At 29.2% G+C, this 16213-nt stretch overlaps 1 protein-coding gene across 4 annotated transcripts in view; it reads right to left on the bottom strand.

Annotated features, from left to right (window-relative positions):
- LOC121122218 (uncharacterized) overlaps positions 1-10610 on the bottom strand; it is a 244022-nt gene extending 233412 nt beyond the window's left edge. For 2 of the 4 annotated variants that reach the window (XM_071889866.1, XM_071889870.1), the window contains exon 1: positions 2710-3087. In XM_071889866.1, the coding sequence (XP_071745967.1) occupies positions 2710-2811 (102 nt within the window). In that variant the 5' untranslated portion in view covers positions 2812-3087. Of the gene's footprint in view, positions 1-2709; positions 3088-9196 lie in introns of those variants that run through there. The other 2 variants (XM_071889868.1, XM_071889869.1) reach the window with 2 other exon arrangements.
- Positions 10611-16213: the final 5603 nt, after the last annotated feature.

The raw sequence follows: 16213 nt of genomic DNA, 5'->3' as shown, positions 1-16213 counted from the left end.
AAAATTGTGGACTTTTTGATAACTAACAAATGCGGTAAACTTTTCAAAGATTGAAAAGGAGTACAACATTGAAGCTAGACTTGTTTATTGATATATCTTTCTATTTTTCAAAAATGATTTTTTTGCCTGCTACCTCGGCATCCAACCGGAGCTTAAAGGCACTGTATCGGTGAGGGGTATCACAGGGGAACGGCGACGGCGACGGATGACAACAGTTGACCCATTTTATGCTTCGACCAAGTCAACAATTTCTGGCCTCTCTTACCTGATTGCCCTTCATTGCAGTTGAAAGCAGTTGCCAATCTCGTCTTCATAAGAGGCCCTCTCCAAATCCTTCACATACCTCCTCACAGTCCAATCACTGACATTGAGAGCCTAGACATAATACTCATCGACATGTGAAGACTTTTACTGATCACTGTACCCACGTCCTCCAAGATACGGATTTTCCTGAAGCAACCTATTAATTTTGTAATTAAGACTACGAGATCACCCTACAACCGTCATGATCTCCATGATCTCCCTTGGGAGTGGAGCAAATCAGAGACCCTTTGCCTTAGTAGCCTCTTTGCTGATAACTGTTGATTTTTGAAAGTTTTTATTTATTGTTTATTCACCAAATTAGTCTTTACTTTTAATAACGTGACATAGTATTTTCAAATAATCATTTTAAAGAAACTGAGATTTGCTATAAATGACTGCTTTGTTAACTTGATGGACAATATGAATATGAAAGATCTTTTGTTCTTTCCGAAAAGGAAATTAAGTTCCCTTTACCTACGTATCATTTTACACACAAATAAATCAGACAGGCAGGGATGTTTTTGATGTTTAAATTGTCCATAAATATGGATGAAAGAAGCAAAAATGAAAATTTGTATTTAAGTAGGAAGGTTCAAGCGTTTCTGAATCAATATATTATGTATGCCTACTAATTACACTAGTGACTCAAGAAGAAATATTAAGGGGTCAAGCGTTAGTCCACGTATGCCCCTGAAAAAACATAGAAATGCATATTTTGATAAAATATGTAAAGGAACTAATATAACGAATAAGTGCGACATTGATGAATTTCCTACTACGCATCTCCGCCTGATACTCATCACTGTTGCACCTTTCTCCTTCACTACTCACATTTTCATAACATTTTGAATACTTAAAGAGAACGAACTGTATAGGATTAAGAAAATTCAGCTTTGCATATTAATGTTTTATATGTTTGCAAGTTGTAACTTGTATTAGCAAATTGTACAAGTTTCAATTTCTTCGTTTTAAAAGGCATTATTGAATTACACCTTTATTCATTGTAATTAACAACTATTAATTGATAATATCATTTCATTTTTATCTATTAAAAGGACATGGTTATTATATATTTATAAATAATATAACTAGTATTGGGGTTCGGTCTGGAAATCCTTGACTGGTCTGAGACCCTTATATTTTGGTTGGTCCAAATTAGTTTGGACCAACAAAAAAAGCTCGGTCTGGACCGGTCTCATATAAAAATTCGGTCTAGATCGGTCCCAAAAAAAACCCGGTCTCACCCGATTTTACAGATAAATTGTTTATAACATGACAACATATATTTTTTCAAGTACAATGACGTTATATGAAGTTTAAACAGAGATATCTTGGATTAATTTTTATCCCGCCGTCTCTTATATGTGATCAGTATTTGTTCTAGAACTTATCGTGTACTTTAATTTTTTTTTGAAAAAAATGCATGACAGTTGATTTAGAAAGAAAAGTATCCCATAATATATGAGACTGAAAAAATCGGTCCATAAATTAAGACCGAAAAAAAAATCGGTCCATAAAGTGAAACCGAGTCAAAATCGGGCCGCAAAGTGAGACCGAAAAAAATTAGTCCACGGTCTGGAGCGAAATATTGGTCCAAATCGCTCTAGAAAAAATTGCTTAAGACCCAAAAACCGAAAAAAAAAAATTCGGTGCTGGACCGAGACTTAATACTAAATATAACTGTGGACATTTAAACTATATAATGTGCCACATAATACTTATATTTTGGTAATATCTATGAGAATATTAAAAAAATACACCATTAATATCTGGATCATCAATGGCATACTTAATTATTGCATTATCCTCATTTCAAGTAATTTAAATCCTTCATTTAAATTTATTTATATCTTGGTTGCAGCTTGTACAATTTGCTTAAACAGGTTATAACCTGTACAAAATGGTAACTTTTACACAAGATATATATAAAATATAATATAGTAGTAATTTATGTCTAATGCTCCGCATACACAAGGCATGTACCGACATGGGGTGACTCTCCCTATGGAAATGCCAGTCGGAAAAATGAGATATCAGTTACAAAAAAAAAAAAAAAAAAAAAAAAAAAAAAAAAAAAAAAGATCACATCACTTTTTATTTATAAAAATGTTCATCCAAAAATTGGATTATAAATTTTTAATTTTAATCCAACTTCCCTCCAATATAAGTCCTAGGCATGAGAAGCTGGTTCACCCCCCTCCCAATGAATATTTAAATAGGGGAAAATAGAATGTCTGGGATATCCCAAAACATGGCTTTTCTATTCAAAAAAGAGTCTTTAATAAATAAAAAAAGTCATTCAAAAAAATGTTTTAAAAATAAATTAAAAATAAAATTGTGGAATTTTTTTTAAACTAAAAAAAAAAAACCTTCCTAGAACGGGTTTGGTTAGGACAATATCCATACCTTATCTTTAGAATCCGGTTCATTACACCCCAAGTCCTCCCACAAATTCATTTTTTCTACAAAGGATCGTCTCCAACTCCTATTTTCTGGATCTTCATCCATCCTTTTACACTAATATATCTTACACAAATAAAAAATGTCACATTTCAATCATCACTGTACATATTATAATATTAATATGTTTGTTTTTATCAATTTACACTAAGCTTGAATAATCACCGAGAGGACAGAGCTGTTTGGAAATATTATATATCTACATATATGTACATTATACAATTTGTAAAAAAACACTACTAAGTTAGTACTCCTCCTTCTACCGAACAAACTTTTCACTAACGCACAACTTAATAATATTTCCCCAAATGCTTCTGTACATACAACAAGAGCAAGGTGGGGGAAAAGAAAGAGAGTTGTTAAAAAGTGTTTTTTTGTCATCAAATTCTATTAAATTTAAAGAAACAAAAATATTTCTTCTCTAAGCATCTAATCCTCCTTCATTCGCCTCTCTCCCTCCCTGAATATTGTATAACTTAGCATGCTGACCTTCGATAGAGTATGGAAATAAGGAAATCATGCAGAGAAATCAAAACTAAATTATCAAAATATCAAGTCTAATAATTTCTATTACATTAAATAATTATTATAAAATACTGGGACGACATCCAAGCATTTGCAATTCCTTTGCCAGAAAAAAATAAGACTATTTATAGATATATAAATATGTATTTATATATTATTTAGAAAGAAATACAATTACCCACCATTTTCCAATTTAATTATAATTATTCGTGATTGGCCCTTAGAAATTAGATTACCATAATATTGTTATGTTTCAGCCAATAGATTGATGATAGGTTCCGTGATTGTACCTTTTATTTGGATTCCGAAAGATGATTTTATAACTTTTCCAATTATAACTTGAACTTTTTTATGATTAACACAACCTTTGAACACGTGTAAGTATAAAATTTTGAATTCCATTTATTTATGAGAAGGAGGTGAGTGGAAATACCTTTGATTCATTTGGGGGGAGATAGGGGGGCGGGGATGTGGATGTATCTTTCATGCAAAGAATTTGGATATATATAGATTAACATCCACCTATGTTTTCCGTCCTATGAGTTAATATTTTTCATCTGGATATCCAATACACACACCTACTAATCTTCTCTTCAACTTCTTATTCTCTTGATTGTGACTTGCCTGTTTGTGCCTCAGTAAGTGGATGTCATCTCCTTTAATGGAGGGATCGTTCATTGTGCACATGTCCTTGATATCAATGTATATGAGTTTCACTTCTATACTCGTGAATCATTTTATCCATGCTCACGAATACATACATTGCCCCAGATCTTCTACGGAACCATCGTATACTTCTATAAGAACTAACAAGGTACATAAAAAGAATTAATAATCGATTGAAAGCCTCGTTGTGGAACAAGGAGAGATCTAATTTTCCAAACATAGCTCATTTATTGAAATTCTCAAGTTTATTCCTTCATATATTCCTATCCATCTCTTCTTTGTTTTCTACTCTAAGAAAATTATTTCATTAATAAGAGTCCTTCAGTATCCTTGATGTAAATAAGTAAAACCAAGAAATTTCTTATCTTTATCATAATGACATCAATTCCATTTATAAGGGGGACTTTGTCAAGTACGGTACATAAGTATAATTATATAACCTGGATACTTTAAGCTAACCCCTGTTTCTTTTTATGACTTGTCAGTTTCTTTTGTCATTTGAAAACAAGTTGAAGATGAATCTAACTCTTAGTGATAACGTCCCTCACTTTCTTGATAGTTTTGTCTGCAAGGCATATTATAATCTGCTATTAGGAACTGTTAAGTGATTATGTGTTACTTGTTGAGTCGGAAATCCTTTTTTAAACAACAAAATTGCTTGTCACTATATTGAAATATGACTTTCGCAAAGATCTAGGATATCTGTTTAAATATTTTAATTACAGATCATTACTAAATATTTCCAATAAATGCTATCTATAAAATATTTTATTCAAGATAATAGTTAAAAGGTAACAAAATAATATTTTGATTTTTTTATGTATTAACTGGACAAATAGTTAAAAATAAAATGAAAATAAATGATATTTTTAAAGTTTAAACTCCTTATACATACATAAGTTCTAAGTTATTTTATTTTTCTAGAGGTGTTACAACCCCTTAAATAAATATAAAAGTACGGATCCTTTAGAAAATTTGATTTCTCAAGTATCATTTAAATATTTACTAAAATATATATCTTTCTATAGAGAAAAAGCTAAACTCACATGGCCAAAGATAATACTTTAAGTCATCGTAGTCCATTTTTTTGTAATATAATTACATTGAAATCCTTATTTTATTATTTTAAAGATAAATATTAGATTAAAATCTTATGTTTAATACATAATATCCATCTATGCTTAATATATTATTGATTTCTGATTATAATTATGATTTTTTTAATTAAAAAAATATAACTAATGATTAAAGTATATTGAAATATACTAATATATGACTTAGATGTAGTAATTCAAAGTTATAAGGTCCATGGATGGTCAATATATATAAAAATTATCTTATCTTGACTAATTGATAAAAAATTACCAATTGATTAGACATATTCTGTGGCAAAAGTCCACAATATATGAACTGTAAATACATAATTGATGCTATTATTCATTTTATTTTGATTTATTAAAATCACACATTTAATAATAGTTTGTAATTAAAATTATTGGTATGATCAAACTTAATAAGATGTAGACTTGTAACTTGTACAATCTGTTTATACAAGCTAAAAAAATTGCAGAAATTGCAATATGTACACAAAATATATATGTACTGTGCACTGACGATGTTATTAGCAATTTTGCACAAACAAAAATGTCGTCCCATTACTTATTAAATCAAAAACACAAGAAAGCAAGCTGATTATTTTACTAAATTAGGAATTATGAACCTTTTTTCAGTGGTAAGTACTTCATCTATTCAAATCGTTGCCGTGTTCAGTATTTGGGTTTTTTCTAATTATACTAATTTTATTACCTATTTTGTCTCTTGCTCTAATTAATTACATATTGAGTTTTGTTGGTATATGCATTTCCTTTTAGGGCATTTTCATAAAGAAAAAAACCATTTAATTAATTTTATAGAACTAAACTTTGCATATTTTGTTTAAAAAATTTAAAGAGAACATTAATTTTACCCAAACATAAACATTAACAACTTATAAATCTCATTAATTTCTTTTTCTTTTTCTCCAACCTAGAAAATTTCCGCCTGTTTTTTTAACTAAATATATCTTGTTCATTATTGGTCACATCGGATCATACGATAAAGCGTTGTAAAGCTGTGAGTGTATTCTACGAACAGTATTACGCTTTGTCTTCTACTGTGAACAAATCGACAACTCAGGAGCTCGAATGGGAAGTTCTTATGCATCCACATTACAGTCTGAACCTGGCACCAAGTGACTACAAACTGCACTTGGGGTTATTAATTTGGTCTCAATAGAGGGATGTGAAAATTGGTTATCCGAGTTTTTTGCTAATAGGGACAAGGGCTTCTACAAAAAGGATATTATGAGGTTGGATTCTCATTGGCATACTTTTTTTTAAATGTTCCTTTAATTGGTTAGATGGAGTTGCACTGATTAAATATAAGTAAACATTATAGTATTACATTTACTCAATGTATACTAGAAATCCTTTGGTGAGATCCGTATACATAGAGTATATTTCTTTCTCGAGGAATCACCAGAGCGCGAACAAAGACACATTGAATTGAAGAGAATAACTTATCCCAACAAGGTATACTTTGCTTAAATAGGTTTGATTGTAATACTTCTTATAAAGAATTAAAATAATGCAGAAAATTAGAAATTAACTTTTCCCTAACCATTATCTTGCCTCAAAATAGTCTAAGGCAAAAGTACGTAGCGCCCCCTGGAGTGCCTCCAAATACTCCAAAGATCATGCATACCCCCATTTGAGAACCACTGTACTTGACCACGTTTAGAAAGCAATAGACTGTTGTTTTTTTTGTGTATATAAGTTTCCTTCATTTTCTTCGACGTAATCTTTAAAATAAAAATATAAATCTAGTGTACATGTAGCAATTGCAATTTCTACGTCTCACTCCTGTTTATTACATTGCAACATCAGGAATTGCAATTACCAACAATTTATTGATGTTATCCTTTCATATCGATTTATTAAAATTACGCGTAGATTTTGTATTCAGGAGTAGTATAACTGTGAGCATTTGATCTTTATAATGGGCTCCAGAATCATCTATTAATTTTTATTTAATACAAATTATTTGATATATACATAATACAATTTGTGTTTGTGTGTCTTTTATTGGTGCCCATGCCGGATTTCCTGTGGAATATTGGACTCCTAGATGAAATAAGGTTTCAGAAAATTGGCCTGGGAATTCATTTGCATTGTAAATTTGACACATGAAAATTGATGTTTAACTGAAATATCTGTCATTTTCTAAATATTCTTTTTATTTTTCTTTCATAAAACGTCAATTTTCAATTTTTAAGAAAAAATATAACAAAACAATGCATTTTTGAGAAAAAAACTTTAAATTTGTAAACCCTAATAGAAAGTTATACTATAATCAATTTCCGGAACTTATTCTATGATAAATTTGGCAATATTTGCACAAATGAATAAATTTTTTGGTTTTCCAAAATAAGAAAATATTATTGATCGTTTAGTGTTCCTCATGACAAAAATTGTAAACGTATTTACTACTTTTCTTTGACAAATTAGTACAAAACAGTTTTTTGCAAATTTTGATTTCCCATATTTTTGACAAGAAATAAACGATGGATATCTCATCTAAACAAAAAATTTCATACATATATGGTAGTATGATTTTTGTAGTTTATAACCACATTTTTAAAAAATTCATAATAATACATTTTATATTAGATACAGGCTCTATATTATAATACTCACCCACACCAAAGGGCTCTAAACATTTTAAAATATGCCAATGTTGTCAATGTTATTTCCCGCTCCCTCCTTGGCCCGACCAACGCCAGGTAACCCATTGGTAGTCTTATATATACATATTACATAATACAATTTGTATGTGTGTCTTTTATGTTTGAAACTTTGCATGCGGGCTCTTTTCAACTTGGTCAGGCTGAGACGTGGATGCTGAATGTTTTTTTTTGTTTTTTGGGGAGAGGGGGAAGTATAAGAGGCTTATTGTAAACCCAAATGACAAAAATGATTTTTTGAAGATCAAGGAGACTAGATAGGGCGTTGAATTATTCATCAAATGCGACTGGCTTCTCAAAAAACAACTACACGAATAACAATGTTATCTAAATTTATTCAAAATCAAAAAAAGTTATGGGCAGAATAAGAAATTGGTGGAAATTGAATTTTTTTTTTTTTTTTTTTTTTTTTTATTAAGGTCTTAATTTTACAATATATAATATTAAAAAAATAAAAATAATATACATCATAATAAATTGGGAAATTACATTTAGTAAAAATATAAATAAACATTGTAGTTTAAAATTAGTTCCCAAAAACAAAGACCACTTTAGTTACACTAAAAATCTATACAATAAATAAGATTAACAAAAAATCCCAACAACAAATAAAATTTGTTTTTTTCAGCTGCAAAAACAATGCAAGTACGATGAAGTGTTATACGCCTAAACATTATTATACAAAAGTATTTTAAATTTCTGGAATATTTTATTGGATAATTTTTGAAATATTTGCAAAAAATGACCAATTATCGAGGGTTATTTTATCGACGACATTATTTTTCATAACTTCTTAGGTTTTGCAAATACTAAAAAAATCTGGGTGGATTTTTATTCTTCTTTACAATGCGATAAATGGTACACTTATGGTGTTTTTTTTTTTTTGCAAAATTAGTCCAAAACAGTACTTTGCAAAAATAAAAATAAATTTTTGATTTGACAATTTTTGAAGATAAAATAAAAAAAAACAACTTCCCAACTAAAGTTTTTAACAGTTTCTTTTAAAATTCATAATAATGCGTTTCATATAATATACAGGTGCTATATTATAGTTCCTGTAAGAATACCCTAACGCTTTAAGGGATTAATATTTAACCTATTCTGGGATATTTTATTTCAAATGTTCCTGATGATAATGATTCTTATCTAAATATAAACTTGAATAGATCAATAAAAACGTTGTTGTCACAATATTGAAGTCAAATTTACTTGACTTATTTGAAGGACATTGCATACAATGAGAGCATAAATGATTAAACAACAGAACTTAATACGAAGTTAAATTGCTCTTACATGTGTATCTATGTCATTGTTGCCTAATATAATATAATTGAAACGCAGTAGGATGATTTTATTAAACATAAACAACTCAAAAGTTCTTTGAATTATTATAAATTATAGTAAAAGTGAATAATACAAAAAAATTTAATTACTACTTTTAAAAAAGTGATAGTTTCTTACCTTTTATATCCATTGTTATGAAGTCCTGATTTTTTTAATGTTCCAATCACATGATAATAATGATCCATTCTGATCCTTTCTTATGTCTCAAACTCTCTCTATTAAATTGTTCACTATTTTTCTTATGCTTAATAAATGCATTGCTTAATTTCTTAATGAAAACAGATGCGTCCGTAAGATTATATATATATATTTTTTTTTTTGTGGGGGGTGATTGGCTTTTGGACTTGCTAAAAATAATTCCAAAAATTAATTTTTTGAAAAAAAAATTGAAAAATTGAAATAAATTTCCAACATAATTTTTTTTGAAAAAAATTTCAAATGTTAAATTTTCTTAAAACAAGCAAAAATTTCTTTACAGAAGGGGGATACAGCCTTTTAGCTTATCCAAAGAGGACCCCCCTAGAAGGGGGTTTAAGTATAGTTGATCTTGAATATCAAGGACCTTAAGTTACCGGCGTCGGAATGTGTTTTCAAGGGGGAGGGGAATTATATTAACACGACATCATACAAAGAATTTTTTTTTAACAATATTGACTGAACAAATTTTTGCTTTTTCAAAAAATTTCCTAATTTAACAAATCGTTTTTTAGAAGACATAAAAAACTTTTTTTTTTAAATTATAATGAAAAAAATTGCTTAAAAGACTAAATTTGAACGAATTATAATTTTTTTTAAATAGGGTAATTGATTTTTTTCGAAAATTATGACATTAAAATTCATTGGAGTATATAAATTTTTATATTGTAATAACTATGAAAATTCTTCAAAAATAGGGGGCAATTGCTCCTATGTTTCTAGCGCTGCTGTTTCAAGCCCTAATATCGAAAGAATATTCACAACTCTTTTGCTAATTATGGCATTAATTTATTATTCTCCTAATAATTAATGGTTCTACGTTAATGAATCAGGTGCGTCCCAAACTCCTTCCCCCCCTTTTAAATGAATTAATTTTTGTCTTGATGAAGGAAAAAATAGTTGTTTGTATGCAAATATTCAATGGGTAAAAAGTAATCCCATTTTTTAAGGATTTCTCTTTTTAAAAAAGTCAAATTCAGAACGCAGAGAAACATTTTAATTTTTGAAATTTTTTTCAAAAAATAAGCCTCCCCTCACCCCTCCAAAAAAATAAAAAACAAAAGACATATATAATCCTGTGGACGCCCCTGTATGTAGTTAACTTTTACTACAATAGATAATTCTACACTATAAGTGATGACTAGGTATTTGGAAGTGACTTTTTTGTTACTTACTACTCAATATACTTACCCTTTAGAATGACATTCAAAGGCCTCTCTAAACAATAAAATAAAATAAGTTGGCAGAGTAGTAGTTTTGTAATGCACAAGTCACAAAATGAGATTGATAAAGTTTTGGTTCTAATAATCACGGATCTGTAATTGAATTCTGACTCATTTAACTGTATAATAATAAGAATATTAATGTTTGTAATATAATAAATAATGTAACCGAATATTTGCTGTGATTCGGCGTGCGTGTGCAAACTTAACTGAAGAAAAAGTGCGCCAAAGAGAAGTAAGGATTGAAGGAGGAGAACTGTGAAGAGAAGAAACAGTGTGTTGTGCAGTCGTGGAAGTGCTCTATTTGATGAATGAAATCGACTTTTTCACTTTTCTTTACATTAATAATAACAATAAAAAAAATGTTACATTAAAAAAAAAGGAGGATTATAAAGGGTGCCATTTTTAAATTTAAGAGCTTAATAACAATGGTGTTCCCCTATGTAAAATACTATTAAACTTTATGAATCATCATCATTCATCGTACAGGTTTGCATATAAGTGCATTTGAGAGGAAGGGGGGAGAGAGAGAAATGCCAAGGTTAAAAAACTATAGGACATGAAAAAAAAATTACCCTTCATTGATACTTAAATGACCTTCCCATTAAGTGTAATGTTTGTAAGATTTATTTACATACAATTTTCAATGGGAAGTATTTTGAATAACCTGAAAAATAGTGGAGAGATATCTCCTACTAAAATTTTTCTTTACTTCCCCTTCCTCCCCCCTCAACAAACATTTTTAGGCAACACAAATTTATCAATGAATTTTTTTTAAAAGAATTTCTTATTTCGGGAATAAATTCTAAACTTTGACCGAAAAACCAAATACCCCTCTTGCCCGTGGTCAGGCCTTTCGAAAGTTCAGTTAAACATACCGAATACACATTTGACTAAAAATTTGAAACCTGTATAATGTATATGGACTATTATTCTTGGAAAAAATGAGATGTCAGTTGAAAAAAATTGGATTATTTATGTAATGATTGTAAAAATAAATTCCGAAACAAATGTTATTTTATTTTTAAATTGCAAAGAAATAAAGATGGTCTTTAAATAAAATAAAATTGAAATATTTAAAAATAAGTGGAAAAAATTATCAAATAGACAAAAAAAAAAAACTATTCGATAAATATTACTCAAAATAATTTTATTAGTAAAGGCTAAAATAGAGAATGTTTTTTTTCAATGTCACCCATTCACAAAGAAAAATCTTAGTCCCGCCCTACATGCATGTAACTACCATTAAATGTTTCAATTTTCGATGCCATATACATTTTAGATGAATTCATCCATTTCTTATCAAATTATATACATTTAGTATTCTCAGCTTAACTGATTTCAACATAAAAACAGTAGAAGATTAACCCTCTTAGTGAACTTGCTAAAGTTGTTTATACTAGATCCAAGAAATAAATGTGAAAAATATTTACAATTCCTTCAAAAACTCTTTATCAGTATATCTATATTAATAGAGCAAAGTTTATCTGCCTGTAGACGCCCCTTTTTGAGTGATTGTTAATATCTTAGATCTGTGTGACTACTTCATATCATAAGTAACAATCTAGCAACAAGCGCATTATTTAAAAAAAATGGTAGTACATATTATTAAAACAATGTTTGACAATATTATTGTCTGCTTGGGGATGCCTAATATATCCGAGATATGCCGAGTAGTCCGGCTAGTTTTACATAAACAAAAAAACTACACCAGTGTTTTGCTGTAGGAATAACTATAGATAATTGAAGAAGGGATCTATGTAAAGCTACCAGTATAAATTAGAAAAGGAAAAACGGTTGTTAAATGTGCTATTTCTTCTTTTCTGTTCATTATTTAATGGGTCGTAGTCGTGCCAACTTATCCCTCTGATGTAAGCATTTTCACCTATCTTTGATGTAAATTGTTTTAAAAATGAATAATCAAATACACATTTATGTATTTTAAATATAATTATAACATTTTGTATACAATGTAGAATGTTTGTCTTCTCTATTGCAGCAATTCATTTTCTCTCTCCCCCCCCAAGTCATATAACAAGCAGCTGATATTAACAAGGGTTTTAATTTAGTAATACCCTATCTCGAGATCCAACCTTCTCCTTGCGCTCTTACGGTAATCTAATCCCTATGGATGACTCACTATCAACACTACTTCTAAAAAATTATTGGGTACTCAGGTCCTCTAACTCGCTGGTGATTACGACTCGAGTTGTATAAAAATTTTGGAAATACAGTATCAAAAGAACGTCAAAAGCTTTTCAAAAAATAGTTCTTAATCTCTGAAAAGAACAGTTTTGGCTAGATTTTTTTGTATACAAGTATCAAAGGTAATACAGCTGTATAGAGATTGAATCATCCATTGCATGCCACTTAATGCCATACTCCAATTAAGCAAACTAGCTAAGAGAAAAAATCAGTAAATTTGAGCCATTTGGTTCTTTACCCATGTTTCTTGAAAATACATTAAGATAGGTCGTTGTTTGTTAATTATATTTAAAAAGTTATCACAATTGTATTGAGCAAAATATTAAAGATAGTATTCGCTGTTTCTTTTGATTACAGCATCATTTTCTATAATTTTATGACATCATTGACTAAATATAATTTTAATTTAGAATTATACATATTTGGAATGATTTTTTTTAATTGTAATGATTCATAATAGTCTTAAGAGGTTTTATAATTCACTTCAAGACATTAAAAATATTAATAATACACGTTGGTTGGATATAAACTAAGATCCATGAATGTATGTCGATCAAAAACCGTGAATGTTCCCTGTTCATAGACATACATTCATTGATCCAATTTAAGTCCCTCTTATTTCCTTATCAAGAATATAAGTAGTTTTTTGAATCAGTGTGAGTGATGGACTGACTTTTCAGAAAAATTACATAAAAATTTGGACGGAAGAGGCTGGCTTTAAAAATATTCTGACTAAGAAAAGGAATGGTTATCCTTTTGAAAGATCAGATTATATACATAGATAGAATTAAAGGCAAAAAAGAGGTTTGGCAATATCAGTGATTTGCAAATACAAATAAAATCAAAAGTCTTTGATCGCAAGGGTAATTAAAACCTTCTTGTTTTAATTTTACACTTCTTTTTCATTTGAAAAAAATACCGTTCAAACTTGTTATGGGAACTCAGATCCATAAAGAGAGTTTTTTGATTTTAAATCCTGTGACTTTTCATCCTATGTGTTATATTTACACAAATAAATTGCTTAATAGATTAAGGACATTTAAGCTCATCAGTCGAATTTAATAAATACTTGTAATTGTTTTACAAAAATGGATACTTTGTTGAAAAAGTCGTACGTAGAGAAATATGAACTACTTCTAAAATAGTTCCAAAAAATGAAAATTATAAAGAATTTCAGAGTCAGAAATTATATTACTTTACTATTAGAAACGGATATTTCGAGAATTCAATTACTTTTCTTCAAAGATTTCTCAAAAAAAAAAGGGTTCTAATCTAAGACGAGTTTAAAATCTTCAACAATTTGAGTCACAAGTCATCAAATAAACGACATGTTATCCAATGTATTTTTAATTGTATAAACTGTTTACTTGCAAGAAGTAAGTTTAGGGAAATTTGTGATTTATAAAGAAATTTAAATTATGTGGGCGGAAAATATTTACATACAACATTAAACTTGTTCAAAAAACCTTTTTATTATTGATATTGTTATGTTTCTGTACATTTTTGTATGCTTTTGGATGTCAAGTGTGTGAATTTCGATATTCTTTTTTTTTCGGGGAAGGGGGATAGGGGGTGTTGAAACAGTGTCCTTTCGACCTTAAAAATGTGAAAAATGCCTAATTCTGAAGTTATTTAATAGATTTTCATATAATCATTTTGAACTGACATGATTATATTTTATAATAGAGCTAAAATTGAAACTTGAACTCATCTGAATAATAGTGGTTTTGTTCTGTAAATATAAAATTTAGTATTTTTCCATTTTCTGTGTTTTTTTCAAAACAAGTGAAAGTAAATTATTTATCTTAGTTTCTTTCATAATAAATTTAAATCCCCTGAATATTATTGGTTCTCTTGTGACTTTGAATGTAGTTTAGTAAATACAGGTATAGACAAAAAATATATCTATAAAAAATCTTAAACCTTGTTCAAACTATCAAAGCGTCTCCTTAGACTGAAGATAATACCTGCCTTGAATATTTTAGCATAATTGCGTATTATTTTAGCAGCCTTCTCTAAAAACAATGACATTCGCTGCCCGAATATTATTTGCATAATAATGGACATTTATAAAATTTTCATCCGTGACCGTGATGCGACTAGTTCGAAAAGGTAATGAGTCTCAATATTTAGGATCTCAAAAGGTAGATGTGCCTCTGGAGAAATGAGTTGATCTAGATAAGTTTTTGATGACATTTTAAGAAAAACTGGCCTAACTCATCTAATTTATCTAGTTTTTAGTGAATTCAAGTTAATATAACAAGGTGACGATTGTGCATTATCAATCATTATAAAAATGAACAAGTAAAAATCGTTGGGAATATATGGAACATATTTTCCGGAAAAGAAAGTGAAATTATTATTAATAATTTAAAAAAAAAAAACAGAATACCTGTAGGCTAATTTTCAGCTTTTCTTATTTGACAATGAGATTTGATTATTTCCCCCGCTAAACGCTTGGACAAATTTCATTATTTTTCGATCTTATCAATTTCCAGTTGTTGATATTTAACCATTTACTTGAAATCTTCATCAATTAATCCTTGTATATGTGAATTGTCATATTTTTTTAATCTTGGAGTAGGAATAGACAGTTAATTCTTTGAAATGCCGCACAATTGAGATTATTGTTAGTAAATGAAGCGTAGAACAACTTGTCCCTTAAATTTCGGCTCTTCAAATGGTATTTAGATTGCCAATTCTATGCTTTGTTTCTTTAGTTCGAGGCAATAAATCTAATTAGCCGTAGATGTAGATGGTCCTCTTGGTGTCGAAGGAGTCGATATATAGCTTGGTAAGATGAAGTAAATTGAAGGAACAGCTTCTTCTTTTAACGGAAGCTTTTCGACTGTCCCATCTTCGATTTCCTTTTTCTTTCTACATGGATTTGAATCAATGGACTCATATGCGAAAGTTTTGGGTCAAAAATGAAGGAGTATATAACTCTAAGTCTTTATTATCTTCTTGATAATCTTAGTTGTCAATAATTCGTCAGTAGATTGTTGGTTGAAATGTGGGGCTAATATTTTCTTCCTTGGTTGATTCACAACACAATTAGGGGAAACACAGGCGTTTACCATTGTTAACGAATCACCTTATTCACTTCAATAACCTATATTTCAAAAGTTTTTATTCAAACAATCAAAATTGATGCCCACAAATTTAATTCGTGTCGTAGTCAACTATAGAAGAAAAGAAGGAATATTGCGCTTATTAACTCTACTACACTGGTAGACTCAAGAAGAAGAATATTGGTAATTACAAATATATCGCCTTCCTTGATAATTTTGTTCCTGTTTGCACAGGCCATTTGAAAAACTCAGTCTTCTTATTTGAGTAATGTATATATGTAGGCACATATTTCTATTACTATCTACCCTCTTCCTTAATTCGTAGACATTTGAAGTACGTACAAACTTAACTCAGATCAAAGAAATTATAACATAATATTGGCCAATTATGTTAAAAATATAGGAGAAGTAATCTATTTTTTTAGATGCACCTAAAACAG

This window comes from Lepeophtheirus salmonis, chromosome 7 (genome assembly GCF_016086655.4).
Source record: "Lepeophtheirus salmonis chromosome 7, UVic_Lsal_1.4, whole genome shotgun sequence".
In the NCBI taxonomy this organism is placed as follows: Eukaryota; Metazoa; Arthropoda; class Copepoda; order Siphonostomatoida; family Caligidae; genus Lepeophtheirus; species Lepeophtheirus salmonis.
The sequence above is the reverse complement of the archived record's forward strand: the minus strand, read 5'-3'. Positions and strand labels throughout refer to the sequence as shown.